This window comes from Dermochelys coriacea, chromosome 1 (genome assembly GCF_009764565.3).
Source record: "Dermochelys coriacea isolate rDerCor1 chromosome 1, rDerCor1.pri.v4, whole genome shotgun sequence".
Taxonomy (NCBI): Eukaryota; Metazoa; Chordata; order Testudines; family Dermochelyidae; genus Dermochelys; species Dermochelys coriacea.
The window spans coordinates 14,260,293-14,280,184 of NC_050068.2; the positions used below are offsets into that span (position 1 = coordinate 14,260,293).

General features: G+C 39.1%; 1 protein-coding gene across 2 annotated transcripts in view; it reads left to right on the forward strand.

Annotated features, from left to right (window-relative positions):
• Positions 1–19,892, forward strand: part of ACER3 (alkaline ceramidase 3) — an 83,450-nt gene that overhangs the window by 44,481 nt on the left and 19,077 nt on the right. For both annotated transcript variants that reach the window (XM_038401134.2, XM_038401154.2), the window contains exons 3-6: positions 3,169–3,221; positions 6,416–6,468; positions 10,141–10,222; positions 11,579–11,614. In XM_038401134.2, coding sequence (XP_038257062.1) covers positions 3,169–3,221; positions 6,416–6,468; positions 10,141–10,222; positions 11,579–11,614 — 224 coding nt within the window. The remainder of the gene's footprint in view (positions 1–3,168; positions 3,222–6,415; positions 6,469–10,140; positions 10,223–11,578; positions 11,615–19,892) is intronic.

Consider the following 19,892-nt stretch of genomic DNA (forward strand, 5'->3'; position numbering starts at 1 on the left):
TGACCTTCGTGACAGACAAGTAGTCCCACTTATAATTTGCACAAAAGACTGTAACATTTTGTCTTGTTAAGTACTTCCTTTCCAAATTACCTAACTTTGAAAAGGCATATTTACCTGCTATCTAGGCACACAATTGGGTTTTTTACTTCAGCACAGTGGCTTCTCAGCTGACTGTTGTCTGGATGTCCTTTTGATTGATGATGATCTATTTGGCTGCTGTGAACGTATTCCAAAGTCAAACAGTAGAACTAACCGATGTATTATATAGAAGCATCAATCCTCAAGACTCTCAATATGGATTATTAACTGCTACTGGGATGGAGCAAGGAAGCCACCACCATGCAAACAGAACTGAATTTGAGGGGTTCTCTTAGATGGACAGAATATACTTTAGATGGCTTTTAGCCAGGACTCTAGAGTGACATCATTACTTTTGCATAAGTTGACATGAGATCTTATGACCAAAAGTATTCAAGGCCTGGGTTTTCTGTCTCATCCAAAAGATAGTATCCTAAGGACAATTCCCACAGCACTGTTCTAGGGCACTGATTCAGAGAGGAGAGTGCCACCTATTGAATAACCAGCCCCCCATCATGCAGCACCCTGGATTTCTCACTGAGTTCTTGCATCCAAATACTGAATTATTTAGGAAATCTGACATGATTGCACCAAGATTATAGATTTTATTAAAGTAGTGCATGTACAGGGCTTGCACCTAAAGCATTCATTGTTTTTTAGAATTTAACAGACCCAAGAGCATTTCTCATTTTAAGCATTTTAAGGAATATCTTTCAACCCAGTGTAATCTTTCATAATAAAAGAAACACCAATGTTCTACAACATACTCCTTACAACAGTTTTGAATGTATAAGGGCTCCAAAAAAAATCTGCAACAACAGTTTCTAATTTTGTATGTGTGGCGTGGGATTCTAATTGGTTTGCTGGATTTATAACTTTAACCTACAACTAACATACTTTGTTCATTAAAAAAACAAGTTGAAACCTTGCATGCCATGTTTCTGCCCAAGGTGAAATTTATTGCTGTTATAAACTGAAAAGGATTTTATAGAGAAAATACTGATGTAACCTTGACTACAGTTACACTAATTGGTGCACTGCTGTGATGAGCTTATTGATTTCCAAATTGAATGACAGTCAGAATATACTGTAAGTATAGCCAGATACACGTGAATTTCTTAATTAAATCTTAATGGAGTTGGAATAGATGTTGGTCATGACATGAAAAGTTCTCTAAAAAGAATGTGTAGATGCAGGTGCGCAGTGTTACTCAAGTTTAAATGAGTAATAATTTTAATTAAATTTCAGTTGGGAACGATGGAAGTGCATATGCTTGCCATAGACAATGGTGTCCAATTTCCCCAGAGCGCTAATGAATTTCAGATATCTCCGACAACACATTTTGAACAATATGGTTGGACTGCAAATGTGACTATAAGTAAGCAGTTGCATGCTTAGACATTCCTCTTCAGTAAGGAGACACAGTGACATAGTAACACTAGTCTAATAGAGCATAAAAAAACAGAACACCTCTAGATAAGGGCACTTGCACGTCTGATAAACTTTAGTATATTAGAAAGTGATCTATTTACCCATTACTGAAATGTGACTATTATATCTTTGGAGTGGAGTGCAACACTGCAGAGCAGTTTAAGACAAAATGAAAAATACCTTAATTTGAAACTAAGGGAGAGTTTTAGGTAGAATGTGTATAGACCCAGACATTAACCTATCTTCTTTCCCCCTACCCCAAAAAAGGGAGATTTTTTTTTTTTTAAAATGGCAAGGAACATATCTTGTCACATTTGAAAGTACTAGGGGAGACCAACAACCCGCTGCCAAAGCTAACCCCCTGCCCCACCAAGTCTTATCTAAATTGTCAGAACAATTTCTAAGGCTGTGTCTACACTAGCAGCACTTTACCTGTGTGGGAATACCGGTATACTATACCGGGAAAGTGCCCCTAGTGTGGACGCAACTTATACCAGCAAAGCTACACTTTTACTGATATCTGATTCCCCTCTCCCTGCGCAAAGCAAACTCTATCCATAAAAGCAGAGCTTTACCGGTATAACTGAGGGCAAGTCTACACTAGAGCACTACATCGGCACAGCTGCACCACTGTAGTGCATCTGGTGATGACACGCTATGCTGATGGGAGAGCGCTTGCCCATCAGCATAATTACTCCACCTCCGTGAGAGGTGGAAGCTATGTCAGCAGGAGAGCAACGGTGTGCACAGCGCTTAGTTCAGTGTAATTTACATTGCTTGGGGGGTGTCTTTGTCACACCTCTGAGCGATGTAACTTACAAATCAACTTTAGTGGTAGTGTAGACCAACCTAACTCTACATCAGGGGCTTCTGCCCATACTGCTATATTGGTCAAGGACCACACGCCTGACTGACATAGCTATGCTGGCTGAAGTCTGAGTGTAGACATGGCTTAAGAATCTGTCTTCATCAGGCCTAAGAAAAACAAGGTGGATGATATCCAGGTAAGGTGGCGTCTTTAAACTAATGTCAGAAGTAAACACAGAGATGAGAGGGCAAATATGTCAAATGAAAAAGCCAGGTGAATATATCAAGAGCTTCATAGAAGTCAGAAATGGAAAAGACCAGCTAGTCTTTTTTCTGAATAGTTCCATTACGTTTACATAATCTGCAATCACAGCTGTACCTGGCTCTAATTCTGAAATCTGAACTCAAATCCAGTTTCCTGTGGTCTGATGAAAAGATTCTGTAAACTTTGGCTTTTAAAACCTTTCAGCTGAACAGCAACAAAAATATCACAGGTTTGTGGTTTTTATTTAGTCAGAAGACAATACTGTGTAACTGTTTCTCCATCTTTCTTAACGGTTCTAATACATTTAATATTTGGGAATACAATACTCCTGTGATCCTAATGCTCAGTGCCCTCCTACTATTTTATGGAAAAGAATGCTGGGGGGAAATATTCTCTGACAAAAAGTTCAGTGGGATCTTTAATGACCAATATGTCTGTCAAAAGGTGTTAAAAAAAATTGGATAGATGACAGAAAATGTCCCTGTCTGTGATGTTTAAAGATCTGTTGTTAGTGAAGTTAATTTAAGATAATACACTGATGTGTTTTTAACAAAGGTTATGCTAATTGTGTTTTGGTTTCATTTCAGCTGTTGGATTGGGATCCTGGTGCTTCCACATGACCCTGAAGTATGAAATGCAGGTTAGTACTAATCAGCAGATGCGAATAACCTTGTGCGGGTATCTCACTATTGTCCCCAAGTGTGCATTTGTTGGGGTTTTTTTTAATTCTGTAACCAAATGCCTCTGGTGATTTGCTTTTCCTTCAGAGGAATCAAAACAGGTGGCTGTGCATGTTCATTTTAAGTCTGTCCACCTTTAGAGTGAGAATTCTTTGCCAGCTCTGCCAGAATGTGTCATTTTAGGGATTTGTTCTTAGCTAATCTAATTTTGTTCCATTTATATGTAAAATACATTTTTCACTGGATATGAAACCTTTCAGCATAGATGTAGTGTGAGCCCTACTTTGTTAGCCATTGGTACTGATGTACATGCAGGAATGTATACTAATTTCTAAATCAGTACTTTAATCAATTGATTATTTAGTAAAAGGGACATTATCTATTATGAGATTTAGAGTTTTCATTTGCTGGTACTGAACATTATTGCCTAGGATTATTTTGTCATCCATTGGTATCCCTGTGTGTTGCTTAATGTTGTAGCAGTATAAAACTGCACTTCTGGATGCGCATCTGCCCTTGGCACCGAAGTCGAAACTCTGTGAAAAGTAGTAATTGTTGGCTGATTCTCCATTTGGGAATAATAGAAGAGGTTCTTCAGCAATACACTGTTGGGCAAGGAGATTCTAGTCCCAATATAGCGTCATTCCCAAAAAGACTTGAAGGGCTTTGTCCTAGATATGAGAACACGAGACAAATTCATCTTCCGAGTCAAGGTCAGGATGGTGATGGCCTCCATAATCTTCTCTCTTATGTCTATGGGATTTGTTGGAGGCTGTCAGCCTCAATGATGCATATTATTGTCTATCGTTGAGGTCAGAATGTATAAGGTACTGAAGCTTTTGCATATGCAAGATCACTTCTAGTACAAATTACTCCACAGCACTCAATGTCTAGCTGTAGAAGCAGCTAATCTAAATGTGAGGGATTCACAATTACCCCTGTTACTAGCTGATGAGTCCCCATAGTCAGAAAAAGTACATTCCATCCTTTAGACAATGCTGTTGTTCACTGGGTCTGTGTCTCAACAATGAAAAGTCGTCATTCATAGTGGCTCAAGTGGTAACTTTCACAGGAGCTATCATTAACTCAGTATTGCAAACAGACCATCAGGCAGAATTGTACAGCAAAGGGGAAAAGGCAAGGGCTTCAGAAAAATTGTTCCAGTGGCTGCCTGAAGAGCAGCTGCCAAAACTGTTTGGTGGGCAGCTGTATCTGCTCACCATGTCACTATGCAAGGTTACTTAATGCTTGGACATCCAGTAGTTAAGACTTCTGAAAGGACTGATTCACACCCACCTTCTTGTGCCTGGGCCATGCTGTCTTTTTGGGGGAATTGCTTCCCACCTAGATGGAATCTGTTTGAACCTCTAGGAGATTTACTCTACTATTTTGTCCTTGAAAACTACCAAAATGTGAATTTTGGAGGCTAGTGTCCAGTTTTGAAAATGTTGGCCACAGTGTTTTGGTTTTGGTTTAATTTTCTTTCATGGAATCTTAATTTATTAACTTCTTTTTTTAAAGAAGGAGCTGCATGGATTAATCATGTGGTTATGCCTGACCAGACCTTGGAAAATTGAAATATCAAAAATGCTAAGAAATGGTTTAAGCAAACTCTGGGCTGTTCATCTCTAGTGCTGAATCTTCTAAATGAATAGCTTCATTTATCCTGGTATTGCTGGTCATCCCTTCTGAATTCTTCAAGTTTCTTTCTTGCCAAAAATAAGAGACATTAATTTGTTCTCACTCTTGATAGACTCGGCCACTATCTTAAAATGACTGAATTGCCTTTCAATGTGAAAGATAAAAATTGAATGGTTATTTTGGCCAATGCGTTCAGAGGCCTTCTTCCCAAGTTGAGCAGTACCAGGCTGGCTTTAGGCAAAGGAACATGCTAGTTACCATCGGGAGTGGTTTCCTTTCATGTTGTTCAGCACTTAGAGTAGGACTACAGCGTCTCTGGCACCAGTGCAGCTATGGCTCCTCTGAGTGCCCCTGCACCAGTGGTAGTCTGGGAGCCAGGAGCCACTGTACCAGCACAGCTCCAGCCTGGCAATCCCCCTCAATAACCTTTAGAAAGGGGAGCACCACTGCCTCCAGCAGCAAAACATGCTGGCCTTATTTGCGCCCCATTTGACCTTTTTCCCCGTAAAATTCATTTCCCTCTGACAAAAATGTGGGTCAAAGTAAAGAAACATAAAAATTGTTGTTTAATTGAAACTATGTGGAGCACTTTTATTTTCTAAGTTCATAATGTTTCATGACCCCTTTGTCAAGATTCAGTCTCATGACTTTACTGTCATCTTCAGTGAGAAACCAACTCCGCACTCTCAAATCCACATGTGCATGTATGTATGCACTCATTGGAGAGCAGAGTTTTGATGGAAAAGGTGATGATCTGATTCTGTGTATGTGATGCCTCCTCCATTAAGGTGGGTGTATTACTTCCCAGAGACTTTTTTTTTCCCCTCCAGAAAAGTAACTTTGTTTTCTTTAGACAAAACGTTGTGATCCTATTACTAATGGTTTAAAAATTGTTTAAGATAAAACTGCATAAATTTGCAGTCATAATTGGAAGATCCAATTATTGCAACTTACTACAGTTTGCTTAATTTTGCAAATTAGAAAGAAGGTAAATGAAAAGCAAGGCTACTGCATCAGAGAATATTTCATAATGTATTAATGTTCTGTAATACTCTGTGCAAAAATAATGAGGTCTTAAAGAGGCTTCACTGCAACCTCCTGATTAATTTTTATTGAGAGGTGGGGAGATACCACTAAATGTTTTGAGCAGGTTATGAAGTGTTGGGGTTAGGTAGGTCCTGTATTACAGGATTTCTTTAAAAATTTACTGGAAATTCCGTAATTGTTTAAAAGGGATATGAGAGTGGTGAAAATGGCAGTGATATGTGAACACATGCTTTCTCATAATATATTATGTTTGAAAGATTCAGTTAAGCAAGCATAGTAACTCACCTGCTTTCTAAGGTTGAGAGGCATTTGATGCTGTTGTATATAACATATAGTCAAGAATCTGGGTATCATAAAACTGTTAAAAACCCCTACTTAACAAGTGATTTCCCCTTGGTTAACTTGCACCAGTGTGCATGAGTTAAAAGCGATTTTTCATGTTTTGGTGTTTCTCTGCTTTTTGTAGCTGTTAGATGAGCTGCCAATGATATACAGTTGCTGCGTGTTTGTCTACTGCCTGTAAGTATTTTGTCAAATGTTTTTAATATTGGAAAGCTACTTTTATGTAATGTCCAATACATGGAACCCAATCTGCTCTCATTTAAATTGATGCTAAAGCATCTATGCTATACTCAATGCAGTCAACAATTTTACTAACAGTAAAGAATCATTATCTAATGGGCAGACTCAGAGCCAGGAACTCTGACTTCTAGTCCTAGCTTTGCTAACTCAGACCTGCTGTGTGACCAGGTGCAGATTGCTTAACCTCTTTGTCTATTTCCCTAGCTGTAAATGAGGCATAACGTTTTGGATAAAGTAAGACAATACTGTGATAAGCCTTGTAGAAATGTTAATAAACAAATCAAATTGCCTCCCTACTTAACAGGGTTGTTGAATTAATGTTTGTAAAAACATTTTGCAAATGTAAAGCATTATATACAGTTAAGAATTAAGCAGTATTTGGCATGTAGACAACAAGAGTAATGAAACTCTTGCAAAAACAGCAGGGTTATCGTTCATTAGGGACAGTGTGCTCCAAATGTAGACTTCTAAATTTTGGTCAAAATTCTTAAGGAAACTAAATACTTTGTAGAAGATTGTCCTAGAAAAACTAATAGAACATTTTGGCACGACATCCAAAGCAGTTCTCCTCCTTGTTTCAGGGAACTGTGTAGCATTTTGCAACTCCAACAAATGAGTCAAGTTATGCAATACTGTCTTTTCCACCTGCCATATCCAGTCCCTGAAGCGATATGGCGGGCTATGCCTTGAAAATCCAACTAATGAAACCAATCCACTTATTCCTGTAATGGACTGGTTGCAAGCAATGAGTTTTGTTTGACTACTTAAAAACATAGGGACAGATCTTCAGCTTGTGTAAATTGGTGTAGCTTTATTGAAGTCTGCCTGTAGCTTGTGCATTAAGTGGAATACTGTAGGGCCAAATCCTCAGATGGGGTAAATTATCGTAGCTGCATGCACTACAGTTTAGACCAGCTCTGATGTAAAACTTTGGTCCATAATGTTTTCATTCGTAAAACTGTTTCACTTTAATCTGAACCCATCCTACAATCATAGAACCATAGGGTTAGAAGGGACCGCAAGGGTCATCTAATGAGTCTGACCCCCTGCCAAGATGCAGGATTTGCTGTGTCTAAACCAGTGGTTTTTGACCCGCAGCCCACGGGCCACTTGTGGCCCAGTCAGCATATAGCTGCAGCCTATGTGACATCCTCTGTGCCATGCCGCTAGTATATATATTGTGTGGATGAGGCCCACATCACACACAGAGAGCAGCATATGCGGCCTACAGTGGTAAACAGGTTGAGAACCACTGGTTTAAACCATCCAAGACAGATGGCTATACAGCCTCCTTTTGACAACTTCCATTAAAGGGGAGCTTCCACAACCTTCCATAGAATCATATAATATCAGGGTTGGAAGGGACCTCAGGAGGTCATCTAGTCCAATCCCCTGCTCAAAGCAGGACCAATCCCCAACTAAATCATCCCAGCCAGGGCTTTGTCAAGCCTGACCTTAAAAACTTCAAAGGAAGGAGATTCCACCACCTCCCTAGGTAACGCATTCCAGTGCTTCACCGCCCTCCTAGTGAAAAAGTTTTTCCTAATATCCAACCTAAACCTCCCCCACTGCAACTTGAGACCATTACTCCTTGTTCTGTCATCTGCTACCACTGAACAATCTAGATCCATCCTCTTTGGAACCCCCTTTCAGGTAGTTGAAAGCAGCTATCAAATCCCCCCTCATTCTTCTCTTCCGCAGACTAAACAATCCCAGTTCCCTCAGCTTCTCCTCATAAGTCATGTATTCCAGTCCCCTAATCATTTTTGTTGCCCTCCACTGGCCGCTTTCCAATTTTTCCACATCCTTCTTGTAGTGTGGGGCCCAAAACTGGACATAGTACTCGAGATGAGGCCTGACCAATGTCAAATAGAGGGGAATGATCACGTCCCTCGATGTGCTTGCAGTGCCCCTACTTATACAGCCCCAAATGCCATTGGCCTTCTTGGCAACAAGGGCACACTGTTGACTCATATTCAGCTTCTCATCCACTATAACCCCTAGGTCCTTTTCTGCTGAACTGCTGCCTAGCCATTCGGTCCCTAGTCTGTAGCGGTGCATGGGATTCTTCCGTCCTAAGTGCAGGACTCTGCATTTGTCCATGTTGAAACTCATCAGATTTCTTTTGGCCCAATCCTCTAATTTGTCTAGGTCCCTCCATATCCTTTCCCTACCCTCCAGCATATCTACCTCTCCTCCCAGTTTAGTGTAATCTGCAAACTTGCTGAGGGTGCAATCCACACCATCCTCCAGATCATTAATGAAGATATTGAAAAAAAACGGCCCCTATGCGGTCTATTCCATTGTCCTACTGTTCTTACAGTTAGGAAGTTTTTCCTGAGTTTTAATCTGAATCTTCTATGCTGTAGTTTGAACTCATTGCCTCTTGTCCTGCCCTCTGTGGCAAGAGAGAGCAACTTTTCTCCATCTTTTTTAATCCTGTCCCCCTGAGATTTCTGTTGCATTTATTTTGCCTGAATTGAATGTGATTCAGAGAAGAAAAAAACAAGTTCTAACACCAGTTCTTGGCTCGTATTGGTTATTCCATATTTTTAAAAGTATAATCTACCTAAGTGAAGCTTATGCATAGAATCTGCTTGAAATTATGTACAGTGAGTAGTATACTGCATGTAAATTCTTAAATATAAGTGCTTTACATGATGTGCTTATATTTAGTAAAATTATGGAAGTTCAAGAAGAGAGATCATCTAGTTCATCTGCTTGCCAAAGTAGGATTGTTCAATATAGAATATTCCCTAACCCTTGGTTCAATCTAATTTAAAATCCCAAGTAGTGGAATTTCCACCACTTCCCTTGGCAAGATACTCCAGAGCCATACATCTTCCTGTCTTGAAGATTTTTTGCAGACAAATATATATTTTTCCTCCCTTTCATCCCATTACTATAAGGCTAAGTAATATTTCTCCTTCTGTGGTGATTTGTAGACATATTAACCCTTATTCATCATTTAACTAAGCTATACATATTTAGGTCTTAATTTTTCTTGACACATCCATTCCTCCAGCACCAGTCACGTTTGCTGTTCTCCGAGGTTCTTTCCAGTTTATCAAGCTCTTTTCTGATGATGTGGTTCTCAGAACTGTACCCAATAATCTAAGTGTGATTGCACCACAGTCATATAATTTCCTCTTTTCTGATGCAATATAATTTTGGGCTACATGTTCCTATGTGAAAGTTTCAGTGTTTTTTCTAGTAACCACATCAAACGTACGTCTAATTTGCTGTCCATGAAAGAGTAAGCCTTTTTAGGCATTATTTCTTTCCAGCCTTCTTCTTTCCATTGGGTTATCTTTCCCTGCATGTATTAGCTTGTATTTTTCCCAAACAAGTTGTTCATTCAAGTAGCATATAATTAAAAGTAAATATCAGGCCAATATTTATTACAAGTGAAATATAATCTATAAAGGTGACGGGGCCTTGTGGGAAAGTCTAAATTTTCTCACAAGGCCCATGAGTTTCATGTCACTTTTCTCACAGGTTTCCTTTAATTTCCAACAAATGGTTCTTTTTAACATTATTCATCTTGTAAGATTTATCATTTATATATGATACAGGGAAAGTTACATGTCTGTCTTTGTTTTATTTCAGGTATGAATGTTTCAAGCACAAGAACAGTGTCAATTATCCTCTGCTTTTTGTATTAATAACTTTCAGTGTCATAGTCAGCATGGTAAGTAACTTCTTTTCTTATGCAGAACTTTCATATGTGCATTAGTAATTTTCCTAACATTTAAGGAATATTAAACTGGCAAAATTCTATCTCTTGTACTTTATTGCTTGCTGTTGAAACTGGGCAGGGGGGAATAATTCTGTTCAAAGCTGGGGAGACTAATTTAGTTATTGTATTGTGAAAAATGTAATTTTTCTATGGGAAATTGTAATGCCTTCTGTAAATAAAAACTGATTCAAAACACTTTGTGGAAAAAGTTCATTCACATAGGGACTATAGGGAGGCAATCCAGGTGCTAGGTCCTGGGACTGGTAGTCAGGAAAATGGTCTGCTGTTCTGCCTTGTTCTGAGACCTTGGGCAGTTGCTTTACCTTTCTGAGCTTTGGCTTCCTCATCTGTAAAATGAGAATAATAATGCTCAGTCATCTTTGTAAAGTGCATTGAGATCTACAGTTAGAAAGCAATATATGTGCTAAATAGAAATCAAAACCAGCCACAACTAAAAGTTAGCTCTTTAAATGATCAAAATAAATATGACACAGTTAAAGTTAATTTGATTCTGTTCCTTGGTTCAGTGTGCTCCCTGGATGTTTGGGGGGAGGCTTCCTAGGAACCTAAAACCATATGGATGGAATCTCTATATTTGGTGATGGAGATAAAAGCCAAGTAATCCTACCAGTTTCATTGCTGACCCTTATCCTAATGTATTGCAGATTTTGCATCTTTGTATGTGTTGACTTTTCTTCTGAGCCTTTTTGATATGGCATGTTGTGGAGCAGATCAGATGAAGACTGAAATGAAAAAATAATTCTTTTCATAGATACAGTGCCCACTTTTTTCCAAAACAGGATTTGAACTCACTACCTTAGCAGTAGGAGTTTACTGTGACTTTTTGTTAGCATCCATGGGAATTTAGAGGTATCATTTAACAGAGACAGATGGATCATTTCAAGAAAAAAATAATTGCCTATGAGGACTATAGTTCAGCCTGTTTCAGTACCTATCAAGGATTATATATGTTCAAAATTTTAATGCACTTTTAACTTACTATATGTGTGTTGCAATTTAAATAAATTGATTGACGTTCACATCTAAAACTATCTGTTTAAGGTAGCTATTAAAACTAATTTTTAAAATAGTAACATAAATCTGGAGGGACTCAAAGAATATTGGTGCTTGTTATTGTCAGGGGAAAGAACTCAGATGCCTAATCAAGTTTAGTACTGTGTAGGTGAATAGTTTTATTTTTATTCTAACATGGCTTCAGTCTTTATGATTTTCAATATGTAAAAAAAAAAAAGAGATCTGTATCTAAAACAAAGTATGTGTAACACTTTTTTCTTTGACTCCTTGCAGATTTACCTAAATTTGAAAGAGCCTGTGTTTCATCAGGTAAATCTTATTCCTTTGCAATTAATTCTTTAGCATAAAGACAGCCTTGTTAAATAATGTATGCAGTGTTGCTGTAGCCGTATTAGTGTCATGTTTGAGAATCTTGCATTATACATCACAGTTTGCAAAAAGAATAATTGCGCCTTACACATTTTTTTACTGGCGTACTGCAGTCCTGTCATTTGTTGACCTGGAAAAAATATTTGAGAATTATCTCAAAACTTAATGATTGTATTTCATTGTCAAGGAATGATGGGGTGAATTCGGTATTTGAGTGAATATTTTACCTGGATATTCAATGGCTACCTTATATAAATAACCAGGGCTACTGTGGGCTGGGGCGCATAAGAGCGAGGGACACCTGTCTGCTCTTCTCTCTTCTTAGTTGCTGGGAAGCCCTAGTTTCTCCTTAATAGCAATACAGCCAGTTTGTTTTTCTGCTGGCTCCTCCTATTTCCTATCAGAAGATAGGGATGAAAACTGGCTGCTCTATAAAGGGTGCTGTGTGTGAGAAACACATTGAGTCTTTTCTCTTCAGAGGCACCAGATATATGGAAGTGTACCCAGTACCCTAACTCTTTGGTACTCTGTGGCTTTCCTGGTATTTATGCCTCTGAGTTCACAGTGATTTGACTCTGGGGCTTCAGAAGCACAGGTCGTTCCGGAATGAAAATACCAGGAAAGCTGCAGAGGGCAGATGCATTAAGGGGCTTCAGCAGGCTACTAGGTCTGTTATATTAGAGATGGAGTACTGAGCAGCAGTTCTCTCCCTCTGCCTCCCTCAGTGGATGTGTCATCTTCCCTTTATCTGTACCCACCTATATTTGATTGAAAACTTAACGTTGGTGAAAAATTCAGGATGGTGTCTAGGAACAAGTCTGCATCTTCTAGAGTAATGTGACCTGATGCGTTTTCAGGCCCTCATGGTCACTTGCATGCCTAGAGATTGATCTGTGTATTGATAGGGAGAAGGTTGCTTTTTTTGTGCTGGTATTTACCAATGTAAAAGGTTAGCAGTCATGATTATGTATCTACGCAAAATGAAAGTGGATATTTCCCCACATGGATGGATGACTGACACTGATAGGATAACATCTGGACAGTTAGTGTTTTGTAGGTGCTCAGCTCCTTGGAAGACTGAGCCTTGAAACCTTAATTTCTTCAGATGACATGGCATAGAATATACCCCACCATCACTGGCACAGCCATCACAATAAGAAATGGTATATGTATTTCTGCTGGTATATTAATAAAAAGCCTGATAATCATGATGCTACTTTTATGCTTGTGTAACAAGAACATATGCATTATTATGGTGATCAGAGTGAAAATGGAGACTTAAAGGAAATTCTTCCTTTGAGCCATTCACCACTCTGGTTTTGAATCCGTTAATTTTAAATAATTTTGGATGTAATAACAGGAGAAATTAAGTTTTACTGATGCTGATCGTTTAAAGTCAAATGCCCACTGAGCAGTATTGCCCACTGTTGTGAAAGTATTACAGCTTGACTGCAGCCAGCTTGGTATGCTTTTAATGTCTGAGCTGCTAATTATGATGCAAATTAAGAGGTCGCTTTCCTGTAGCAGTAGGGAGAATTCTATGAAACTTAAAATCCTTGCCTCTTGGCTTTAATGTATATATCTGGTTTCCATTAAGTTCAGAATATAGCCTTCATGCCATCAATCATCATTTCACCACGAAGTTGTGAAGGGTAACAGTGAAAAATACTTAGCTCCTTAAAAATATTGTTTTTTGCTATGACAGCTTTTTCCAAATTGTAAATTATTAGGAAAATGAACAAATTCCAAATGTTAAAGTACTGCACTCATTTTTGCATGGAATTTATCCAAATGCACTGTAAATCGGGAAGGAGTATTTCTATGATTGTGTAACTAAGTTAGGTATTTTTTTCCACCTCAATATTTGCCCCTTATTTATAGAGTACATAGGGAATTGCTATGTAATTTCAATAAATATTTAATGAAACGAATACTTTCTGAAGAATTAATGTGAATTTAATTACTTGTATATAATTGCAGTTTAACTTTGAGGCCTGAGTCTCTATACTCGCTCTTAAATAGCCAAGCAATGTTTTTCCTTATGGGACTTGATTCCTGGTATTACTTCTCATACAGTCTCTATACATTGGTCAGTTTTACAAAGGAAGGGGCAAATAGTTGTGTTCAAGTAGAGAATAAAGCAGGCCATGCTTTTTGTATCATTTCAATCTCCTAGTCCACAAAGATGTAGCAACAACAGAAGGGTTCTGCATTGTTTCAGTCCCCATGATCCAGGCCTCATTTTTCAGTCAGCTGCTTACTTTCTTTACTGTTCTTCTGTCTTCTTCCTGACTAATGCCCCTAAATTGCTTACAGTTAGAGGGGCTTCCAATTGTTTGTTTATGGCATAGTAAGAAAATAGGTAAAAGTACAGCGGTCTTCTCCTCCATACTGATGGTAGGTATCAAGGAGCTTTAGAAATCCCAGTGCTGCAATGGTAAGAACAGCCTATCCATCCTTTGGCCAACTGAAGGCTGCGCTTAATTTGCTTAACAGAATAAATTAGAGATGGCCTCATCTCTAATACAAAGGTGTGGCCTTGACATCATGTACCATCTTGATCCACTCACTTGATGTGCAGCTGGGGCTTTAAGCTTCAATGATCCACACTTAATTAAAGTAGAGGGCCAGATTCACTGGCTATACTTTGGCCCCTTATGTAGTAGGAATAGGGAGTCAGTTTTAAATTGTGGTAGCAGGATTGCATTCAGAAACCTCTCACTGTGCCTGACACTAGCAGTGCTTATTAGATCTTACTTGTATAACTATCCATATTGACCAGACTTGAAAAGAAAAAGTAAAACCCTTCCTGTAGAATGATGAGTATTGCTGCCATTTTCTGATTAGAAAATATTTCAATTCAAACGAAATGTTCCAGTTCAGTCTAGTTTAAAAAACTAAAGCTGCAAAAGAACTGTACCCATTCTGTTCATCCTCAGCAGTCTGAACATTTGAAAGGTCAGAAGTTCTTCCCAACAAAAAGGAATCATGAAATGGATTTTAAAACTGTTTAATTATATCTGATATGTGACCATCATGCAGCTTTAATTAAAAAAAAAAAAGGTAATCCCATTTTTGACACTGAGTACAGGGGCTCTAGCCAGGCTGGAATCTAGAGAAGAGCAACAAAAATACATGTAGAGCTGGAGGGATTGATGAATGGAAAGATTTAAAAGGTCATGAACAAGTTGGCTAAATGACAGATGATGGGGGATTGATTAACTTTCTAAGGGTTTGACATGTGTGAACATCAAGGAAGGAGTGGAATTGTTTATGGTGGCACAAAGCATAAATGGGAGTAATGGACTGAAACTGAGCAAAGACAACCTTAGGCCGCAGCTAGTGGTAGATCAGAATTCCAGTTGTAATTTAAAACACTTTAAAGGAGATTTAACCGTTTATGATGGAAAAAGCTGCTTACAGTCCAGATTTTCAGATTGCTGTGCAAAATGAACACTTCCTTTTTCCTTTAAAATTCTTCTGTAGTACTAGAGAGGCAGCATGATCCAGTGAAGGGTCCTGGACTGGGATGTGAGAGGCCTGGGTTCTGGTCCCAGATCTACCACTGACCTTGAGTAACTCACTTCAACTTCCTGTGCCTGTTTCCCCGCCACATTTTTGTTTGTCTTGTCTATTTAAACTGTGAGCTCTTCAGGGGGTGAGGCTTTTTCAGGGAATGTTTTCACTGCAGAGTTAACTTGGGCTCTTACTCAAGTGTTGCTTCTACCCTTCCCCTTCTGTCCACACACAACCTCTCCCTCGAGTTTGGGGGTGCTGTTAACAGGAGCTAGTTGGCCCATCTGGGGTTTAGGCTGAAATAAGAGCGAGGCTTGTACTTGTGCTGGTAACCCACCTATATTGCAGTGAGGAAGCAGACTGAATCACTCAAGTGCTAACAGTCCTCTAGTGACTTCCCACAATTTTCTTCTGTGTGCCCAGAAGGACAGATCAGTTCTCCCACAATTTACTGGGAAAAAATCATAGAGCAGCTCAACTGACTGCAGCACAAAGAACCATGGGATGTGCCCCCAGAAGTTCTAGTGACACACCGGAGTACAGCCCCGGGGAGGACAAAGTATCTCAGGTAGGGCTTTGCAGTGGGGCTGCTCACAACCGGGCTAAGCTAACTCAGGTGCTCAAACCTGGGTGCTGATCACCTGAGTTAACTCTATAGTGAAGATATACCATCACTGTGTTTTGTACAGGGCCTAGCACAATGGGGGCCCTAATCTTGAGTGGGGTTTCTAGATCCTGTTGTAATATAAGTAATAGTTTAAACATCTGATTCCTTTCCCATCCTATTTCTTAAGCATCTTTCAGAAACTCAAGTCCTATACAGTAGACATCTGTTTTTTGTACTGTAAACTGCAAATAAGACTTCCAGTTCCAGGATAGATGATGCTTAAATATTTAATGTTAATCATTTTGTTTTGGAGAAAAATATATTAGCTGATAAATATTGGGTGGTGTACAAAAATCCAGACTCTATTGGTGAAGTTCCTGATATCTGCAACAATAGTTGAAGCTGACAAACTGATGCTAACCAATTTAATGAAGACTGGGGCAGAAAGTCAGGAGCAGTGTTAATGGTGGGAAATAGCAGAAAACTTGAACCTGTCCCCACTGGAAATGCAGTCTGATGGGTCTGGGACTAGTCTCCCTCAGGGTCTGTATTCCCAAACTGTATTCCCAACTGTGCCTCTGACTTGATACAGAAAGTGATTTTGTGTGAGTCACTTAACTTTCTGCATTAAAAATACTAGTTTAGTTTTTTGTAAATTATATTTAGGGACTGCAGATGAAAGGTATTACCTACTTTTAAGGGCAAAGTATTTACTACTGATAAGCCTAAGGCGTATTTTCCAGAGCAAAGGTGAAAAATTGTGGCAGCCTGAGTAATGTGCAGCTTCATTTTTGCCACATACAGTGGAGAGGGAAGTGTTTTATGATAACAAACGCTGAAGAGACGCTTATGCTGCTTCCGTTTATTTAAGCTACTTTGCAAACTTACTTTCTTGGTCTCCTGTTTTCTCTAGTCCCATTTAAAGCAGATGCTGTAAGAGACAGAGTTACAGAAAGCTACCTTGTGTGTTCAGTGATGCATTTATTTAATGCCACATTTAGAAATGCAGAGAGAAGCAACATAAAGAACTGGAGCAAACATGAGCAAAGCTTTTAAAAGAAAAAAGAGAACAAATATGTGTTTTTATCTTTTGGGGGAGATCAGGGAAGAAACTTAGAATTTTTATGTTCAGTTTAAAAGCTAGACTAGGAAATGTATAGAGTGGGTTTAAGCATTACTTAAAGCTCGCTGTGTGGCTCCATTTATATTCCTCCAGCAAGAAACTACTGTAGCATGACTCTACAATTATAATCCCTTCATGGTCACAGCATCTCTTTACAATGTTTAAATGTTTAGTGTCTGAGGATGATGGTGTTTGGAGTATGTCAGGAAGAACTATTAAAGAGAGAGTGAGAAACTGGAACAATAAATGTATTCATCTTATTACTAACATGCTACTTTAAATTCTTGTTCTTTTTTTCAAGATGTGTCAACGATGGATGTCTTTCCATTCACAGCAATAGTTAGTCATAATGATGCAGGGATAAAAATTATCTTCTATCCAAGCCATTAAGCCACTAATTTTGAGGGATTAAGTTAGTGGCTCTAAGGAAAAGTGCTTTCCTTCAGTTTTTGCTCCTTCATTCTGACAGTAGCTGCTCCAAAGAGTAATATTTTTAGCCAGTATTTTACCTGGCCTGTGGGCTGGCCATAAGCCAGGTGTTTCGCTAGACAGAGTAAAAGCCTATCATACTTGTACAAAGAGCCAGTGTAAGTCTGTTACATGATAAAAGCTTGATGTTGGCTACTATGTTAAGCAATGTGACAGAAATCTGTCTGTATAGCAGAAATGTCTCTCCATACAGAAATAGAGGAATGCTTAGAGATGGAAATTAAGAAGAATGCAGTAAGGAAAATGATCAAAACTATCCTTTGGTAGTCCTTTAGCGTGCTGTCTCTTTTAGTGAGTTTTCTAACATTTTAGAACAAGTCTCTTGATTTGGGTTTCAAAGGGGAACAGATCATAAATTTGTCCTTTTTGGAAATCAGGGTTAAGACAAGATAGAAGTGTTCATTAATGCATTGGAAATATTAAAAGGACCTCAAACTATACACAATACAGAGAGGCATAAAGCTGGAGGACTCACTCTCTGGTTGTAGCAAGGTGTGAACTCCCTCTGGACATTTAAACACAGGCAGTATAAAGCTTTCCTCCATTGGCTCAGTATTAACGATAACTATATCAAGTCTAGCTGGGTTGTTTCTGGGTCACACACCTTCCCAATAAAGATAATAAGACCTTACTTTTCTGTTAATGCATAGAACAGATTGGAATTACGCTAGCAAATCCCTTTGTTTAGTTCTGCACTGCAATAGTGAATAAAAAGTAGTGACTGTTTTAGTAACAACTTTAATCAGCTCTTACTCTGAACACAAATGGGGGCAGGTCCACTGTGCACTTTTCACATAGTCTGGATTGGAGCTTCACTTTAAGTACCATAAAGACTCAGGTCAGAATTGATTCAGTTCTGTTACATATGGATAGTTAAGGTTAAGATTCTGTGATGGGTATTTTTAGTAAATGTCAGGGACATGTCATGGGCAATAAACAAAAATTCACAGAAGCCTGCAACCTCTCCCTGACTTTTACTAAAAATATGTGGAGGTGTGTGTGAGACAAACAGCTGCTGCTCCAGCCCCAGGGACTCACCCAACCCCAGCCACTGTTCTGATGGCCGGGGACTGCTGCTTCGGTAGGCCTTGGGCTGGCCACCTGTCAGCTATTCGGTGGGCTCCGGGCTCCAGTCAGCCTCGGGACTGACACTTTCTCCAGGCCTGCCCCAAAAGAGGTCCCGGAAAGTCACAGAATCCGTGACCTCCATGACAGAATCGTAGCCTTATCAATAGTAAAATGTAGACATTATGGTCTGCCAGTCACCATAACCTCTTCTCTTTAATGCTAAAGGTTGATTTGAGACTAATATACAATCCTTCAATGGCTGCCTTTAAACTTTCGTGGAGGGATTTTTCTCAGCTGCTACAGTTACAATATTGTTATGCCAATAACCGAACCAGTTTGTTGTTTGTTTGTGTTATGATAGGGCCTACAGGCTCCAATTATTCTATTCTATTGCCAGAGATAGCTGCTGGCCTGAAGGCTAAATAAACGAAACAAAGGGTGAGGAAAGAGAGAATGTACAAGCAGTGTGATTAAAATGTTGGTTTGCAAATGCCATACTAGTTCCTCAATTTTGTAGTGGTCTTGGTTTTTTAATACAATTATTGGAGGAGTTCTGTTTGTTAAATATATTTAATATAGAAAAAGAGTGAGAGAAGGAAAGATAGGAAGGGATTAGCTAAAAGGAAAAAACAAAGGAAGGTTGGGGAATGGGGAAGGAAAAATAGAGAGGGATATGGAGGATATCACAATTTAGGGCAGGTGCACTTGTATTCTCCCCTCTGTGGTCCCTCCAGGGCACACACTCCTGGCTTCTCCTCTACCTCTTTGTTGGATGGCAGAGTTGTCTTAAAATGGCTGCATGGCAAATGGAAGTGAGAGAAGAAGAGGAAGATCAGAAGTGTGCTGCAAAACAGAAAGTGGGTTGCATATGGAAACTTTTAATCCCCAAGTTGTATAATTTGAAATATTACTTCGCTGCTGCCTAGCTTCATGCCCTGGTTCATTGGGCAAGGATTCTGTGTCATCTCACTGATTTGTTGACGTACCAAGAGAATACTGTGGTAAAAGAAAGGAAGTGTGGACCAGTATATGTGGCACTGGATTGGGACTCAGGAGACCTGGGTCTTAATCCAGCTTTGCCACTAGACTGCTGCATATCTGGGGACAAGTCACTTCCTCTCTGTCTCTATTTTTCCATATGTAAAATAAGGAAAATATTTACCTCTTGTGTAAAGTTCTTTGAGATCTATGGGTGAAAAGTGCCAGGTACTATCATTTCTGCTAATATGTTCTCATTTGGGCTACTGACCTTATAACCCATACTGTTAGAAGAATCCATTTGGGGCTTATCATAGAATCAGAGAAGATTAGGGTTGGAAGAGACCTCAGGAGGTCATCTAGTCCAACCCCCTGCTGCATGTGGGAAAGGATGTGAACAGCCATAAATTATTTCCTATTCATTTATTTTCCTGAAT